The 12,683-nt window shown below is 41.8% G+C and overlaps 1 protein-coding gene across 1 annotated transcript in view; it reads left to right on the forward strand.

Annotated features, from left to right (window-relative positions):
- Positions 1-12,683, forward strand: part of TDRD1 (tudor domain containing 1) — a 38,490-nt gene that overhangs the window by 11,973 nt on the left and 13,834 nt on the right. Inside the window, exons 9-15 of the mRNA XM_053584225.1 lie at positions 316-487; positions 1,558-1,644; positions 7,090-7,257; positions 7,375-7,482; positions 8,480-8,650; positions 10,163-10,405; positions 10,810-10,947. Of these exons, the coding sequence (XP_053440200.1) occupies positions 316-487; positions 1,558-1,644; positions 7,090-7,257; positions 7,375-7,482; positions 8,480-8,650; positions 10,163-10,405; positions 10,810-10,947 (1,087 nt within the window). The remainder of the gene's footprint in view (positions 1-315; positions 488-1,557; positions 1,645-7,089; positions 7,258-7,374; positions 7,483-8,479; positions 8,651-10,162; positions 10,406-10,809; positions 10,948-12,683) is intronic.

A 12,683-nucleotide genomic window follows, 5' to 3' on the forward strand; every position in this document is an offset into this window, starting at 1 on the left:
TATGGCCCTCGGTAGAGTGCCGTGGCCTCACACAGCTCACAGCAACCTCCAACTCCTGGGCTTAAACGATTCTCTTGCCTCAGCCTCCCGAGCAGCTGGGACCACAGGCGCCCGCCACAACGCTCAGCTATTTCTTGGTTGCAGTTTGGCCGGGGCCGGGTTTGAACCCGCCACCCTCGGTATATGGGGCCGGCGCCTTACTGACTGAGCCACAGGCGCTGCCCAAAATACATTTTTTAAAAAATCTTCAAATAATTTGAAAAAAGCCATTTTAAAATACTAATTTTTATAAGTAACTTGTGCAAAATTTTTCAGGCCATAAAGTGCTTTGCAGCCAATGTTATCCCAGCAGAGGGGAATTGGAGCAATGATTGTATCAAAACTGTTAAATCACTGTTAATGGAGCAATACTGCTCTGTAAAGATCCTGGACATCTTGAGAGAAGAAGTGGTCACCTTTGCTGTAGCTGTTATGCTGCCAAGTTCAGGTAAGATCTGAGTTTTTCTTTTTAAATTGAGTATTTAATATGTTGTTTGGTTTCTACCTGTTACTGAGAAGAAATAAAAACATGGAGTGAGGCCAAGTAAGACTCTGGAGTCATTCAACTTGTGACTGACAATACGGCCTCAGCCTCGTTTTTTTGTGGCAATTTGTCAAAGACCTGGCACAAACTCATAGAAGCAGGTGGCTTAAAAGGCTAGAGTTAGACTTAGTGTGGAGATGACTATATTACTCTGTTAATATAACCATGGTCACATCTACTCCTGATTTCTAGACCTTTATTGAGAGAGATTCTTGAATTTCTCCACAAATTCATTGATCCGGATCAATGCTTTCTCTTTGAGCAACCTTCACAGAACCGCATTTTGTTGGTACATAGTATTGAAGTTGTGGAAATGGAAACACTGTGGAATCCTGTCCTTCCAATGTTCCTCCTTCAGATCTTTCTGAAAAGCAGCTTTTACAGTGTGCATACAATTGCCTCTCATTTTCCAAGGTGTTACCCCTCTGCTTTAAGAGAGCTGGCATTGTGGGTGATTTGGTAGAAAGTGCAGGTAATCTGTTTTGGAATTAAATATAAAGTCTGTTTTGTTTCTTTGCTGTCTATGTTTCATGTTATGACTTCAGGTTTTGGATATTATCTCACAGAACTTGACATTCACATCAATGCTTGTTGCGCCAGAAACAAGACTAAGAAAAGGTAGTCTTGTGTCTTAAGTTTATTTCTTGAATAGCATGCTTACCACCTTATATGCATGGTTATTCTAAGAATGCTTGTAGTTAGTAACTGAATCTTCCATTTAGCTCAAAATTTTGAAGTGAAATCTTTGCATTAGGTCTTCTGTCACTTGACTATAGAAACTTTGCTTCAATTTGCTTCAAACTGTGCTGTTACTAAACTGAATTTTGCCTATAGGAATTGAATTGGTCAAACAGTGAACTAATAGTTATAATCTCTGAGTTGTGTGATTGACTTATTTGTTTCTTATTCATGCTTTACCTAGAATGCTTTGTATGTCATCTCTATGGATGTGTTTTTCCTTTATCACTTTTTAGGAAAACTCCTAGACAGCGTGCTTCTAGAAATGGGATATGGCTTGAAACCCAAAGGACAAAATCCTAAGCAGCAAAGTGCGGATCACAGTGAGTATTCAAATTAATAATAGAACAGTGGAGAGACTAAAGTGTGGATCACAGTGAGCGTATAGATTAATAATAGAACAGTGAGGAGACCAAAGTGCGGATCACAGTGAGCGTGCACATTAATAATAGAACCGTGGGGCGGCGCCTGTGGCTCAGTCAGTAAGGCGCCGGCCCCATATACCAAGGGTGGTGGGTTCAAACCCGGCCCCGGCCAAACTGCAACCAAAAAATAGCCAGGCGTTGTGGCAGGTGCCTGTAATCCCAGCTGCTTGGGAGGCTGAGGCAGGAGAATCGCTTAAGCCCAGGAGTTGGAGGTTGCTGTGAGCTGTGGGGGGCCACGGCACTCTACTGAGGGCTATAAAGTGAGACTCTGTCTCTACAAAAAAATAAAAAATAAAAAAAATAAATAATAGAACCGTGGAGACACCAAAGTGCAGATCACAGCGAGCGTGCAGATTAATAATAGAACCGTGGAGAGACTCCAGGTATGGAATATCATTTCCACTAAACAAAAGGGTACAATTAGAGCACCATGAAGACTTCGTGATAAACTTTATGTAAGAAAGATGACGTTTTAAATTTAGTGGTCTATTGTTTCTGATCTTCCCTCACTGTTCACCTTCCTTGTCTGTTTTCCAGGTAACTCTTGACATGGTAATTATCAGATTGTAAAGTATTCAATATCATGACACTTCAGGTTGGGGGCTTTTCAGCTCACATTTCTTAGTTTAATTTATTTTTCTTCCTTGGTGTCTTCTACTAGTAACAAAATAGGATTCTAGAATTCTGTTCTAGTAGGCGAGTGTTTGTTTTTTACTTCTTATTTACTCATCTGTGTGGTTTTTGCATTAATTTAACTAGAGAACCACGAAGTTTTGCTGTCATTTGTGCTTTTATTGTATTACATTTCCTCCTTTACTTTGCTCCTTTACCAATTACTTTAGTTGCAGACATAATTCAGTATCTCTTGCTCATTCATCCAGAGGTGTTTGCCAAACTAATGGTGCCATGATTGGGCCCGTCACTATCCCGTAAACAGACCTGCCTCATCCTTAAGTCCCTTATTCTTTATTTCCCATCCCTTGCCCTAGCTAGTTGGTTGCTAAGTCTTTATTTTTTTTCTTTTTTTCCCTTTCTTGTTTTTTTTTAATGGAGGGTGGGGTCGTTCTCTGTTGCCCAGACTGGGATGCAACAGCCCAGTCAGCTCATTGCAGCAGCCTCCAACTCCTGGGCTCAAGCAGTTTTCCCGCTTCAGTTATCTGAATAGCTGGGACTAGACATGCACCACTATGCCTGGCTAATTTCCAGGGTGTTTTTTTTTTTTTTTTCCTGTGGAGATGTTGCCTAGGCTGTTCTCAAACTCCTGGCCTGAAGTATTTCTTCTGCTACAGCCTTTCAAATTGTTGGGACTATAGGTGTGAGCCATCACACCTGGCAACTAGTCTTTATTTATTCATCCTCCCAAATATTCCTTATATGTATCTTTTTTTCTTTCTTTCCCTGCTGTCACTTCCTCAGGGAGCCTTGTCACTCATGGACAGTTGCAACAACCTTCTGATATTAGCACTTACCTCGTGTCTGTGTCCATACAGTGCTTGCTTACATGATGTCCCTGAACACAAATCTTGGTATGACAACTTTGCTGAAAAGCTTTCAGAAGTTTTTTGCCATCTAGAGGAAAAGCCCAGTTAGTGGTCTAGTAGTAGTCATGGTTGGGACCTTAAGCGTTGGTGGTGTAGAGTGAGGAAAAATAATGAAGATGAACCTGGGGCCATGACACAGTGATGGGAAAGGTGGGAAGAGAGCAAGACAGACCTTGCCAGAGAAATGGAAGGATATGTGCTTCCAGGAGAGGAACGCCGTGAGCAGTATCAGATGCTGCAAAGGCATCTGGGAAAAGACACAGCAGAACCCACCGAGCAGTGCCTCCTTCACTGAGGTCAGGACAGAGAAGAGGTTACACAGGGTGCAGTGGACTACACGTCCCAGAAGGGCCACCTAACTGGGACAGGGAGAGAAGCCCTCTTGAAGTGATGCTGTGCTGAGCAGAAAATAAGCAGGTGCTAGAGGTAGGGCATGTGTTCCAAGAAGAATGAACACAGGTGTTAAGGCCTAGAGCTAAGGAAGAGCGTGTTTGGGCCTGAACAACTGGAAAGTAGTCGTGGCTAGATGTGACCACTGGAGAGAGGTGTAGGGCAGGGAATGAAATGATGGGCGGTGAGCTAGAGTAGATCACAAAGGGTCTCAGGAACTACGTTCAGGGGGCTGGATTGGATTCGGAAGCCAGTGTAGGAAATGGAGGGGTGAGAGACATCTGGAATCTTGACACTAAGTTATATCCGAGTAGTGCTTGTGGATATGGGAGAAGCAGAGATTTGGAAGTTAGAAAAGATAAGATGAAAAGATGGTATATTGCTAGTGTCCCTTTTTTTTTTTTTCTTTTTTTGAATAAATATTTTTTATTTTTATTTTTTATTAAATCATAGCTGTGTACATTGATATGATCATGGGGCATCATTCTCTAGCCTCACAGGCCGTTTGACACACTTTCATCACAGCTAGTGTCCCTTTTAAACCTCCTTAAGAATTTAGGTGCGACTGTGTCACAGAATCATCATCTAGCCTGCCTGTGTGTGACTTGGCCTGGGTGAGTAGTCTCTCCAGCCTGGTCTCCGTCCCTTCACCGGCTCCTCCACCACCACCACCACCACCACCCCACTCCCCCCCCACCCCCCGCACTGGCCTCCTCTCCCCTCCCCCCTTCCCCCCCGCACTGGCCTCCTCTGCCCTTCCCCCACCCCACCTCCTCTCTCCCTCCACTGGCCTCCTCTCCCCTTCCCCCCCACCTGCCTCCTCTCTACTCCCCCCCCCACTGGCCTCCTCTCCCCTTCCCCCCCACTGGCCTCCTCTCCCCTTCCCCCCCACTGTCCTCCTCTTCCCCTTCCCCCCCCACCGGCCTCTTCTCCCCTTCCCCCCCACCGGCCTCCTCTCCCCTCCCCCCCCCACTGGCCTCCTCTCCCCTTTACCCCCACTGGCCTCCTCTCCCCTTTACCCCCACTGGCCTCCTCTTCCCCTTCCCCCCCCACCGGCCTCTTCTCCCCTTCCCCCCCACCGACCTCTTCTCCCCTTCCCCCCCACCGACCTCTTCTCCCCTTCCCCCCCACCGGCCTCCTCTCCCCTCCCCCCCCACTGGCCTCCTCTCCCCTTTACCCCCACTGGCCTCCTCTCCCCTTCCCCCCCACCAGCCTCCCATTCCCCTAGCCTCCTTCCTCTCCTCCTCCCAGCCTCATCTCTCTCACCGCCAGCATACCGAGCCACTAAGTTACACTGCTTTGCCATCTCCTCCTCCTGAAGTGTTCTGACACTTAGCTGTGCTTACCAATGCCTGCCTGTAGGATACACCTGCCTCCATGGGCCTTGCTTCTCTGGCAGTAGTTATCATATTGTAGCTCCTGGGCTGCACATCTGTTTCCTGCAAAGTTAGCTTTTAGGAGCAGACACTGGGCTCTCACTTAACTACCTCTCCCCATTGTTTAGCATCTGATACACAATAGACATTCAGTATGTGATTTTAGAAAGCTAGGCATGCTGACACATGCCCATAGCCTCAGCTACTCAGGAGGCTGAGGCCGGAGGATCCCATGAGGCCAGGAGTTCGAGGCCACAGTGTGCTGTGATGGTCCCTGTGAACAGCCATGTACTCTGGCTTGGGCAGTGTGAAAACAGACCACTGGGCTTGGTGCTTGTGGCTCGTGGCTCAAGTGGCTGAGGTGCCAGCCACATACACCTGAGCTGTTGAGTTCGAATCCAGCCTGGACTCTCCAAACAACAGTGACAGCTGCAACCAAAAAATAGTTTTGCACTGTGGTGGGTGCCTGTAGTCCCAGCTACTTGGGAGGTGGAGGCAGGAGAATTGCTTGAGCCCAGGAATTAGAAGTTGCTGTGAACTGTGATGCCACGGCACTCTACCCAGGGTGATAGCTTGAGGCTCTGTCTCCAAAAAATAAATAAATATAACAAACCACTGTAGGATCTTCTGACGAACTCATACATTTGAAAGGGACCATCAGGATCATGGTACCTTCCACTCCACCTCTTCACAGGTGAGGACAGAGAAGCTGACTGGTGCAGTGAGTTGCCCTAAGTCTGGGGGTATGTAGAACTAGAGTCAAGCCCTTTTGTCCCAGTCTAGTGCTCTTTCTGCTGTCCTGTGCATTCTTTGCTATGAGACAGCAAGCTGGTGGTTCATCTTTCTTGCTATTGCATTTTTCTCGTTTCCTCCCTAACTTAGATTTCATCTTTTTGAAATGTTTTAAAATAGGCTTTTGACTTTTAGTCTGTCTCTTACCTTTACCTTTTACCACATGATGCTTGACTTTACTACCTCAACCAGGCCAATGTTTTGGGCTAATTATCCATTTCAGTGGGATTTCTAACATAACTTTAGAAGTCCTTATAATGTGCTCTGAGAGGTTATTTCTAGGTAGCACATTCCTTCTACTGTTGGGGTTCTGTCCAAGTTTCCCCTTGGTCTTCAAAGAGTCAGACTATTTAGATTCATGGTGAGAATCATTTTATTTAATAATTCTACAATCAAATCTATTTTCTCATTTTTCTACATTAAGGCAATAAAGTTGACAGTTTGAGTGATATCCTTAGTTCTTTAAAGCAGTTTTTCTCGTCTTTCAGGATTCTGATATGTCGTTGCCATGCCTTTCTCTAAGACGTGATTCTAAAAATATATTCCTTTAGTCCTTGCAGTTTTATAGATCACATGCTTTCTTTTTGTTTGCGTTATCTTGAGTTCTGATTTACTTTTCATTATGCTTTTGAAGCCTCTCTGTCGTAGACTTAGGGTAGCCCTATTTTTTCCTCTTGGTTTGTTACCTGTGTTGCTTATTCCTTTTTTGAACTGGTTAATGCACTTTTTTTTTTTTTTTTTTTTTTTTTGCAGTTTTTGGGCCAGGTTTGAACCTGCCACGTCCAGTATATGGGGCCGGCGCCCTACTCCTTTGAGCCACAGGTGCCGCTTAGCTTAAGGCATTTTTTTTAAATTTCTGATTAAATTTATTTTATCATGATACATTTCTTCCTATAGGATTGATCATTTCACTGAAGAACAAGTTCTAAACCAATATTTTTACCTCAGGATCTTGAGATAATTGTCTATTCCAAAGTCTATTTTGTTAAACTCTATTAGAGACTGTGAGGCTTCTATTGAAGAATTTTGAAATTAGATTTAAGTTTGTATTTTATGCTGCTGATTTTCTTTCTTGGAACTAGTCTAGCTTTTAGTGACATAGGAAGCTGTCTTTGTTATGAACATTTGTTGTCTAGAAAAAGAAACATTATGAGCTCTCCAATAGACTTTTTCAAAATTATTGAAGTACGCATAACATTTTTTGTATGAAACCAAAATGGCTTATTTTTCTCCTTTTTGAAAAGGTGATCCTGAAGATGTTGGAAAAATGTCAGCTGAGAACAAAATTGTTGTAGACAGAAGTGACCTAATCCCTAAAGTGTTATCTTTGAATGTAGGTGATGAGTTTTGTGGTGTGGTCGCCCACATTCAAACACCAGAAGACTTCTTTTGTCAACAGCTTCAAAGTGGCCGTAAGTAAATTTGTTTTCTTTGTTCTATCAAACTAACATACTTGAAGAGACTCTAGGCACAAAAATAAAGATAACCTGTAGATATGTATTTCTTTTACATGTGACCTGTGTCTGCAGATAAGCTTGCTGAGCTCCAGGCATCCCTCAGTGAGTACTGTGGTCAAGTGTCTCCACGCTCTGACTTCTATCCAACCATTGGTGATATATGTTGTGCTCAGTTCTCAGGTAAAGAAGGGTTAAAATTGAAATTTTTTTAAACTTGCAATTGAGTGTAAAAATAAAGCAAAATCTTTGGTTTGCACTGAATGCCTACACTTGAAGCTTGAGTATTAGAATGTACCAATTATGTCTTTAAATTTGTCCAGTTAAGCTGGATCAAAGGAGTGTGGTGTGGCAGAGGACAGGGCAGAGGGCCTGTGTCAGGGCTGGAGGTACAGAGGAGGTTTTGCTGGCTGTTGCAGTAGCCCTTTGGTTTTGGAGACTGGCATGGATAACTCTGTTTATGGGTGTGGAACTGCCTCAGTTCCTGTATTCGTAAATTTTATGTGAAATAGGAAGAGCATCTGCAAGTGTAGAGCTGTCAGGGTGCAGCATTGGCAGACAGACAGGCCTTCCCTGTGACAACCAGGTTCTGTCACGGTCTGAGGAAGAAAGGGCCAGTGGCCACACAGAAGGGGAGCTTCAGGAAGCTGTCAGCAAACTCACTGCTCAGCTGATGCAATCTGAGTGGTCTGTGCCGCCACATAGTCTAAATTAGCGCTGTTGGATGCATTAGTGAGTGGTTCACATACGGACAAAGTCCTTGAAGAGTCACATAATCAGGACGTGTTCTCTGTCCTAATGAGTGGCCTCCTGGGAAGACCAAGCATGTCAGTTAATAACGACAGCATATGACATAATTAGTGTAGTAACCTATTAATAAAGGTCTGTTACCTATAATTAGTAAATACATTTTAGAACCTGAAGGCTTTTTTATTTTTTAGTTGGAAAATAATAATTGTCCATCTTCATGGGGGTACACAGTGATGTTTCCATACACATGGGAATTGAAGGTCTCTGATAAGCAAAATTGGTAATGTTTAGTGACGCACAACTTGTTCTGTGTGTAAGCTTGCTGTCTCTATTAAAATAAAATCTACAAATGACTGTAATTTGGGGGAAAAATTTTTTTTCCACATCTGCATTGGTAAATCATTTGAAATTGAGTCTCTCCTTTTTTCAGAGGATGATCAGTGGTACCGTGCCTCTGTTTTGGCTTATGCTTCTGAAGAATCTGTATTGGTCGGATACGTAGATTATGGAAACTTTGAAATCCTTAGTTTGACAAGACTTTGTCCCATAATTCCAAAGTTATTGGAATTGCCAATGCAAGCTATAAAGTGTGTGCTGGCAGGTATGACATTTTTATAGTCTCTATATTCTTAAAATTAAAATCCAAAAATTAAAACCTGGGTAGATACATAAAGGAAAACCTGCTTGTCAAAACAGTAACATTATGGCTGGGTGCTGTGGCCCAGCCTGTACTCCCAGCACTCTGGGAGGCTAAGGTGGGTGAGTTGCTTGAGCTCAGGAGTTTGAGACCAACCTGAGCAAGAGTGAGATCCTGTCTCTACTAAAATAGAAAAACTAGTCATGTGTAGTGGTGCCTGTAGTCCCAGCCGCTCAGGAGCAAGAGGATTGCTCAAGCCCAAGCGTTTTGAGTTTGCTGTGAGCTATGATGCCGCTCAGTCTACCCAAGGCAACAGAGTGAGACTCTGTTTCAGAAAAGAAAAACCCAGTAACGTTATGGTTAGAAGGCATAGAAACTGCCATATGTCATTTGTCCCACTGCTGTGAGAGGTTTAACTTTCCATGTCCCTAAATTGGTTTCAGTACCTTTAATTCAAATCTACCATAATTTCACTACTATCCAGTATCAGGATATTTCCAAGTTTTACCATTAGCAGTGTTCAACATTTTAATTACATTTTGCAACATATCTAGGGTCATTTCCTTAGGCTATGTTGTAAAATGTATATATATTGCAAAATACTTCCTTAGGTTATTCTCCTGAGGGTGGAATGCAGTGTCAGTGGGTAGGCTGCTTCTGTTTGGTACATAAATTGTATGTTTCCTCCAGAAAGGATCGGCCTAGTTTGCATCCCACAGGAGAAATGTGAGGGAGCAAATTCCTTCACACACTGCAGTACCGGAGAGATAGTACTGTATTGTTTAATCTTGGTCAGTTTTGATAAGCTAAAACCAAAATCGTTTGTTTGCTTCATTACCAGTGAGGCTGAATTTTCTTTTGTAAATTACTTGGGTCTTAATATATATATGTTATGAACTAATTTAGGCATAACCATGGGGCATTTGATTCATATGGGCCTGTTCAGTATTTTTAAATGCTATAGATGTTTCATATGTTAATGTAAGAGACCACAATTTCTTCCTGGATTATTTTATACTTCTGTTCATGATTTTCTTAACTTTACTGAGCTATAATTTACATGCCATAAAATTGACTTTAGGTTTTAGTGACACAATTCAATAATCATTAGTAAATTTATCAAGTTGTACAAATAGCACCATAATCTGGTTTTAGAATATTTCCATGACTACCGGTGACATCCCTTGTACCCTTTTATGGTTAATCTGTGCTCCCCAGGCAATCACTGACCTACTTTCTGTCTTTGGAGATTTGCTTTCCTAGACATTTCCTACCAATTTTCTTCTAGAAGCTTTTTTTTACAGCTTTTTCTTAATTTTGCCTTCATTTTCATATTTAAGAAATCCTAGTCAGGTGAGACTTTTTGGTTCACTGTTTTCATTAGATTTCTCAAATTTAACTTTGTGGAAATTAGGGGTTAAATTTCTAAATACTTTAAAGAACTGTTTTAACATTCTTCTAAAAATTCCTCTTTAGGAGTAAAGCCATCATTAGGAATTTGGACTCCAGAAGCTGTGTGTCTCATGAAAAAAATTGTACAGAACAAAATGATCACAGTGAAAGTGGTGGAGAAGTTGGAAAACAGCTCCCTGGTGGAGCTGGTGGATGTATCTGAGACGCCTCACATCAGTGTTAGCAACGTCCTCATAGATGCAGGCTTTGCCTTAGGGGAAAAGGGGAGAGTGACAGATAAGCCCAGTGATGTGAAAGAAGCCAGTGGTAAGCAAGAGGTTTACCAGGTACTGCCTGCACTAGAGTTCAGATGGGGCTGTAAACACATGGTTTCTTGTATTTTCTAAAGGAATTGATGTTGAGTGTCCTTTTGTCTTTGAATCAAACCTTCATCTAAGTACATTTAAGAATGTGTTTGAAAAGTGAAATTCGATAGCAAGTTTTATGGGTTACTGGCAACTGAAGATGGATCAGAAATGTAAATGTGAAATTCAGTTAGGTCATGATGATTAAGAAGACTGACTTTAAGGTTACGTTCCTATAAAGTTACTCAGAATGTCAGTGGAAATTCAGTTCTTCATAAGCAGTTTGCTCAGCAACCCAGCCCCCTGCTGTAAACCCTCCCCCTACTCTGCCCATTTGTTTTGCAAAATATTCATTTATTTTCACAGTTCCCTTGGGTGTAGAAGGAAAGGTAAATCCCTTGGAGTGGATGTGCGTTAAACTTGCTGTTGACCAGACAGTAGATGTTGTGGTGTGTATGATACATAGTCCTGCAGATTTCTATTGCCACGTGCTTAAGGACAACAGTAAGTTAACTCTTCTTGTTTATTTCTTTTTACAAATTCATTGGCACAGATGATAACTTGAGGTTGTTACTGAGCAATAAAAGTACTCTTTCCAAGAAGAGTCAAGTGGGAATTTGCATTTCCAAGAAAGATTTGATTACACGTAGTTGGCTTTTATTCTGTTTAAACCATTCTTTCTGTTTTCAACATCTTTGTATTAAATGTTTACATGTTGTAGAATGTCTCTTTAACATGTCTTTGGAAATTAAATTGTTGTTTTAAAGTATAACATTCGGATAGGGAAGTGCACAAACAGGAGTACAGCATAACAAATTATCACAAACTCAACGCACTTGTATAACCAGCCTCAAGGTCAAGAAATGAAGCGTTACCAGTATCCCAGAGGTTTCCTTCCTGTCTCCATCTGTTGTTGTTACCTCTTCTCTTTGAAAAGTCAATACTATCCTCCTTGTAGTCACATAGATTTCTCTGGTTTGGAATCACACAGCGTGTACTGCTCTGTGCTTCGCTGCTTCCCCCCACATGGTGCAGTGGTTATGTGTAGCTGTAGCTTGTTTCTCGTGGACTTCCATTGTGGGAATGTGCAATGATTTATTGTTGGTCTCTACTGCCGGACATTTGGCTTGTTTCCAGTTTGGGGCTATAAAATGTTGTGAATATTCTTGTATAAACTCATTGTACACGTGAGTTTGCATTTCCATTGGATCTAAACCTAAGAGTGAAATTAACTAGGTCATTAAGGGTATGAGCATGTTCAGCTTCAGTCAGTGAATGCCAGCTTCCAAAGTGATTATGACAGTTGTCTGTCTGAGACTTCTAATGGCTCACCTTCTCACAGACACTTTGCATTGCCCTTTTTGTTTTAGCCATTCTGGTAAGCATTATTGACTTTTAGCTTTTCTAATTCTTGGCTTTTCTTTCTGTCAGATGAGGACATTAAACTGGAGAACTAGATCTCTGATTGACTTCCAAGTTGTGAGATTTGTCTTCCCTTTGTTCAGAAGCATCTGGTAGATAGGCCACTATTTCATACAGGATAAAATTCTCCATTTTAAAGTTCCTTTTTATATATTTTCATAGGTGATCATGCAAGCATATGGTACAAAATTCAAGAGTTATAAGAGAGTATATAGTGGAAAGTAAGTTTGCCACTTCTTAATTTTCTAAATACCTTTTCAGAGGTGTTGTATACATATGCTTCTATGAATGTATATGTTCTTTTTTATATATTTAGAAATAGGAAAATACTGCAAATATTTTTTACGCTTTTTTATTTTCTTGGAGACAGTCTTATTCTGGGTAGAGTGTCAGGGCATCAGAGCTCATAGCAACCTCATACTCTTTAGCCTTGAGCAGTCCTCTTGCCTCAGCCTCCCAAGTAGCTGGGACCACAGGCACCTGCCATGGCCTCCCAGAGTGCTGGGATTACAGGTGTGGACCATTGCACCTGGCCCACTTTACTTTTTTCTCCCACTATATCTTGGATATCAGTTCATATAGGGTTTTCTCCACTTTTTCTCTTTAATATACTTTTTATTTAGAAATGATTTTAGAGATACAGAAGATTGTAAAGATGGTGGTACAGTTCCTATACACCCCTAACCTAACTGCTTCCGTAGTTAACGTTGTACCTAATTAAGGTATATTTGTTACAATCGAAAGACCAACACTGGTATATTACTATTATCTGAACTCCACTTTATTTGGATTTTTCTAGATTTTCCACTAATATCCTT

Source organism: Nycticebus coucang, chromosome 3, assembly GCF_027406575.1.
Source record: "Nycticebus coucang isolate mNycCou1 chromosome 3, mNycCou1.pri, whole genome shotgun sequence".
In the NCBI taxonomy this organism is placed as follows: domain Eukaryota; kingdom Metazoa; phylum Chordata; class Mammalia; order Primates; family Lorisidae; genus Nycticebus; species Nycticebus coucang.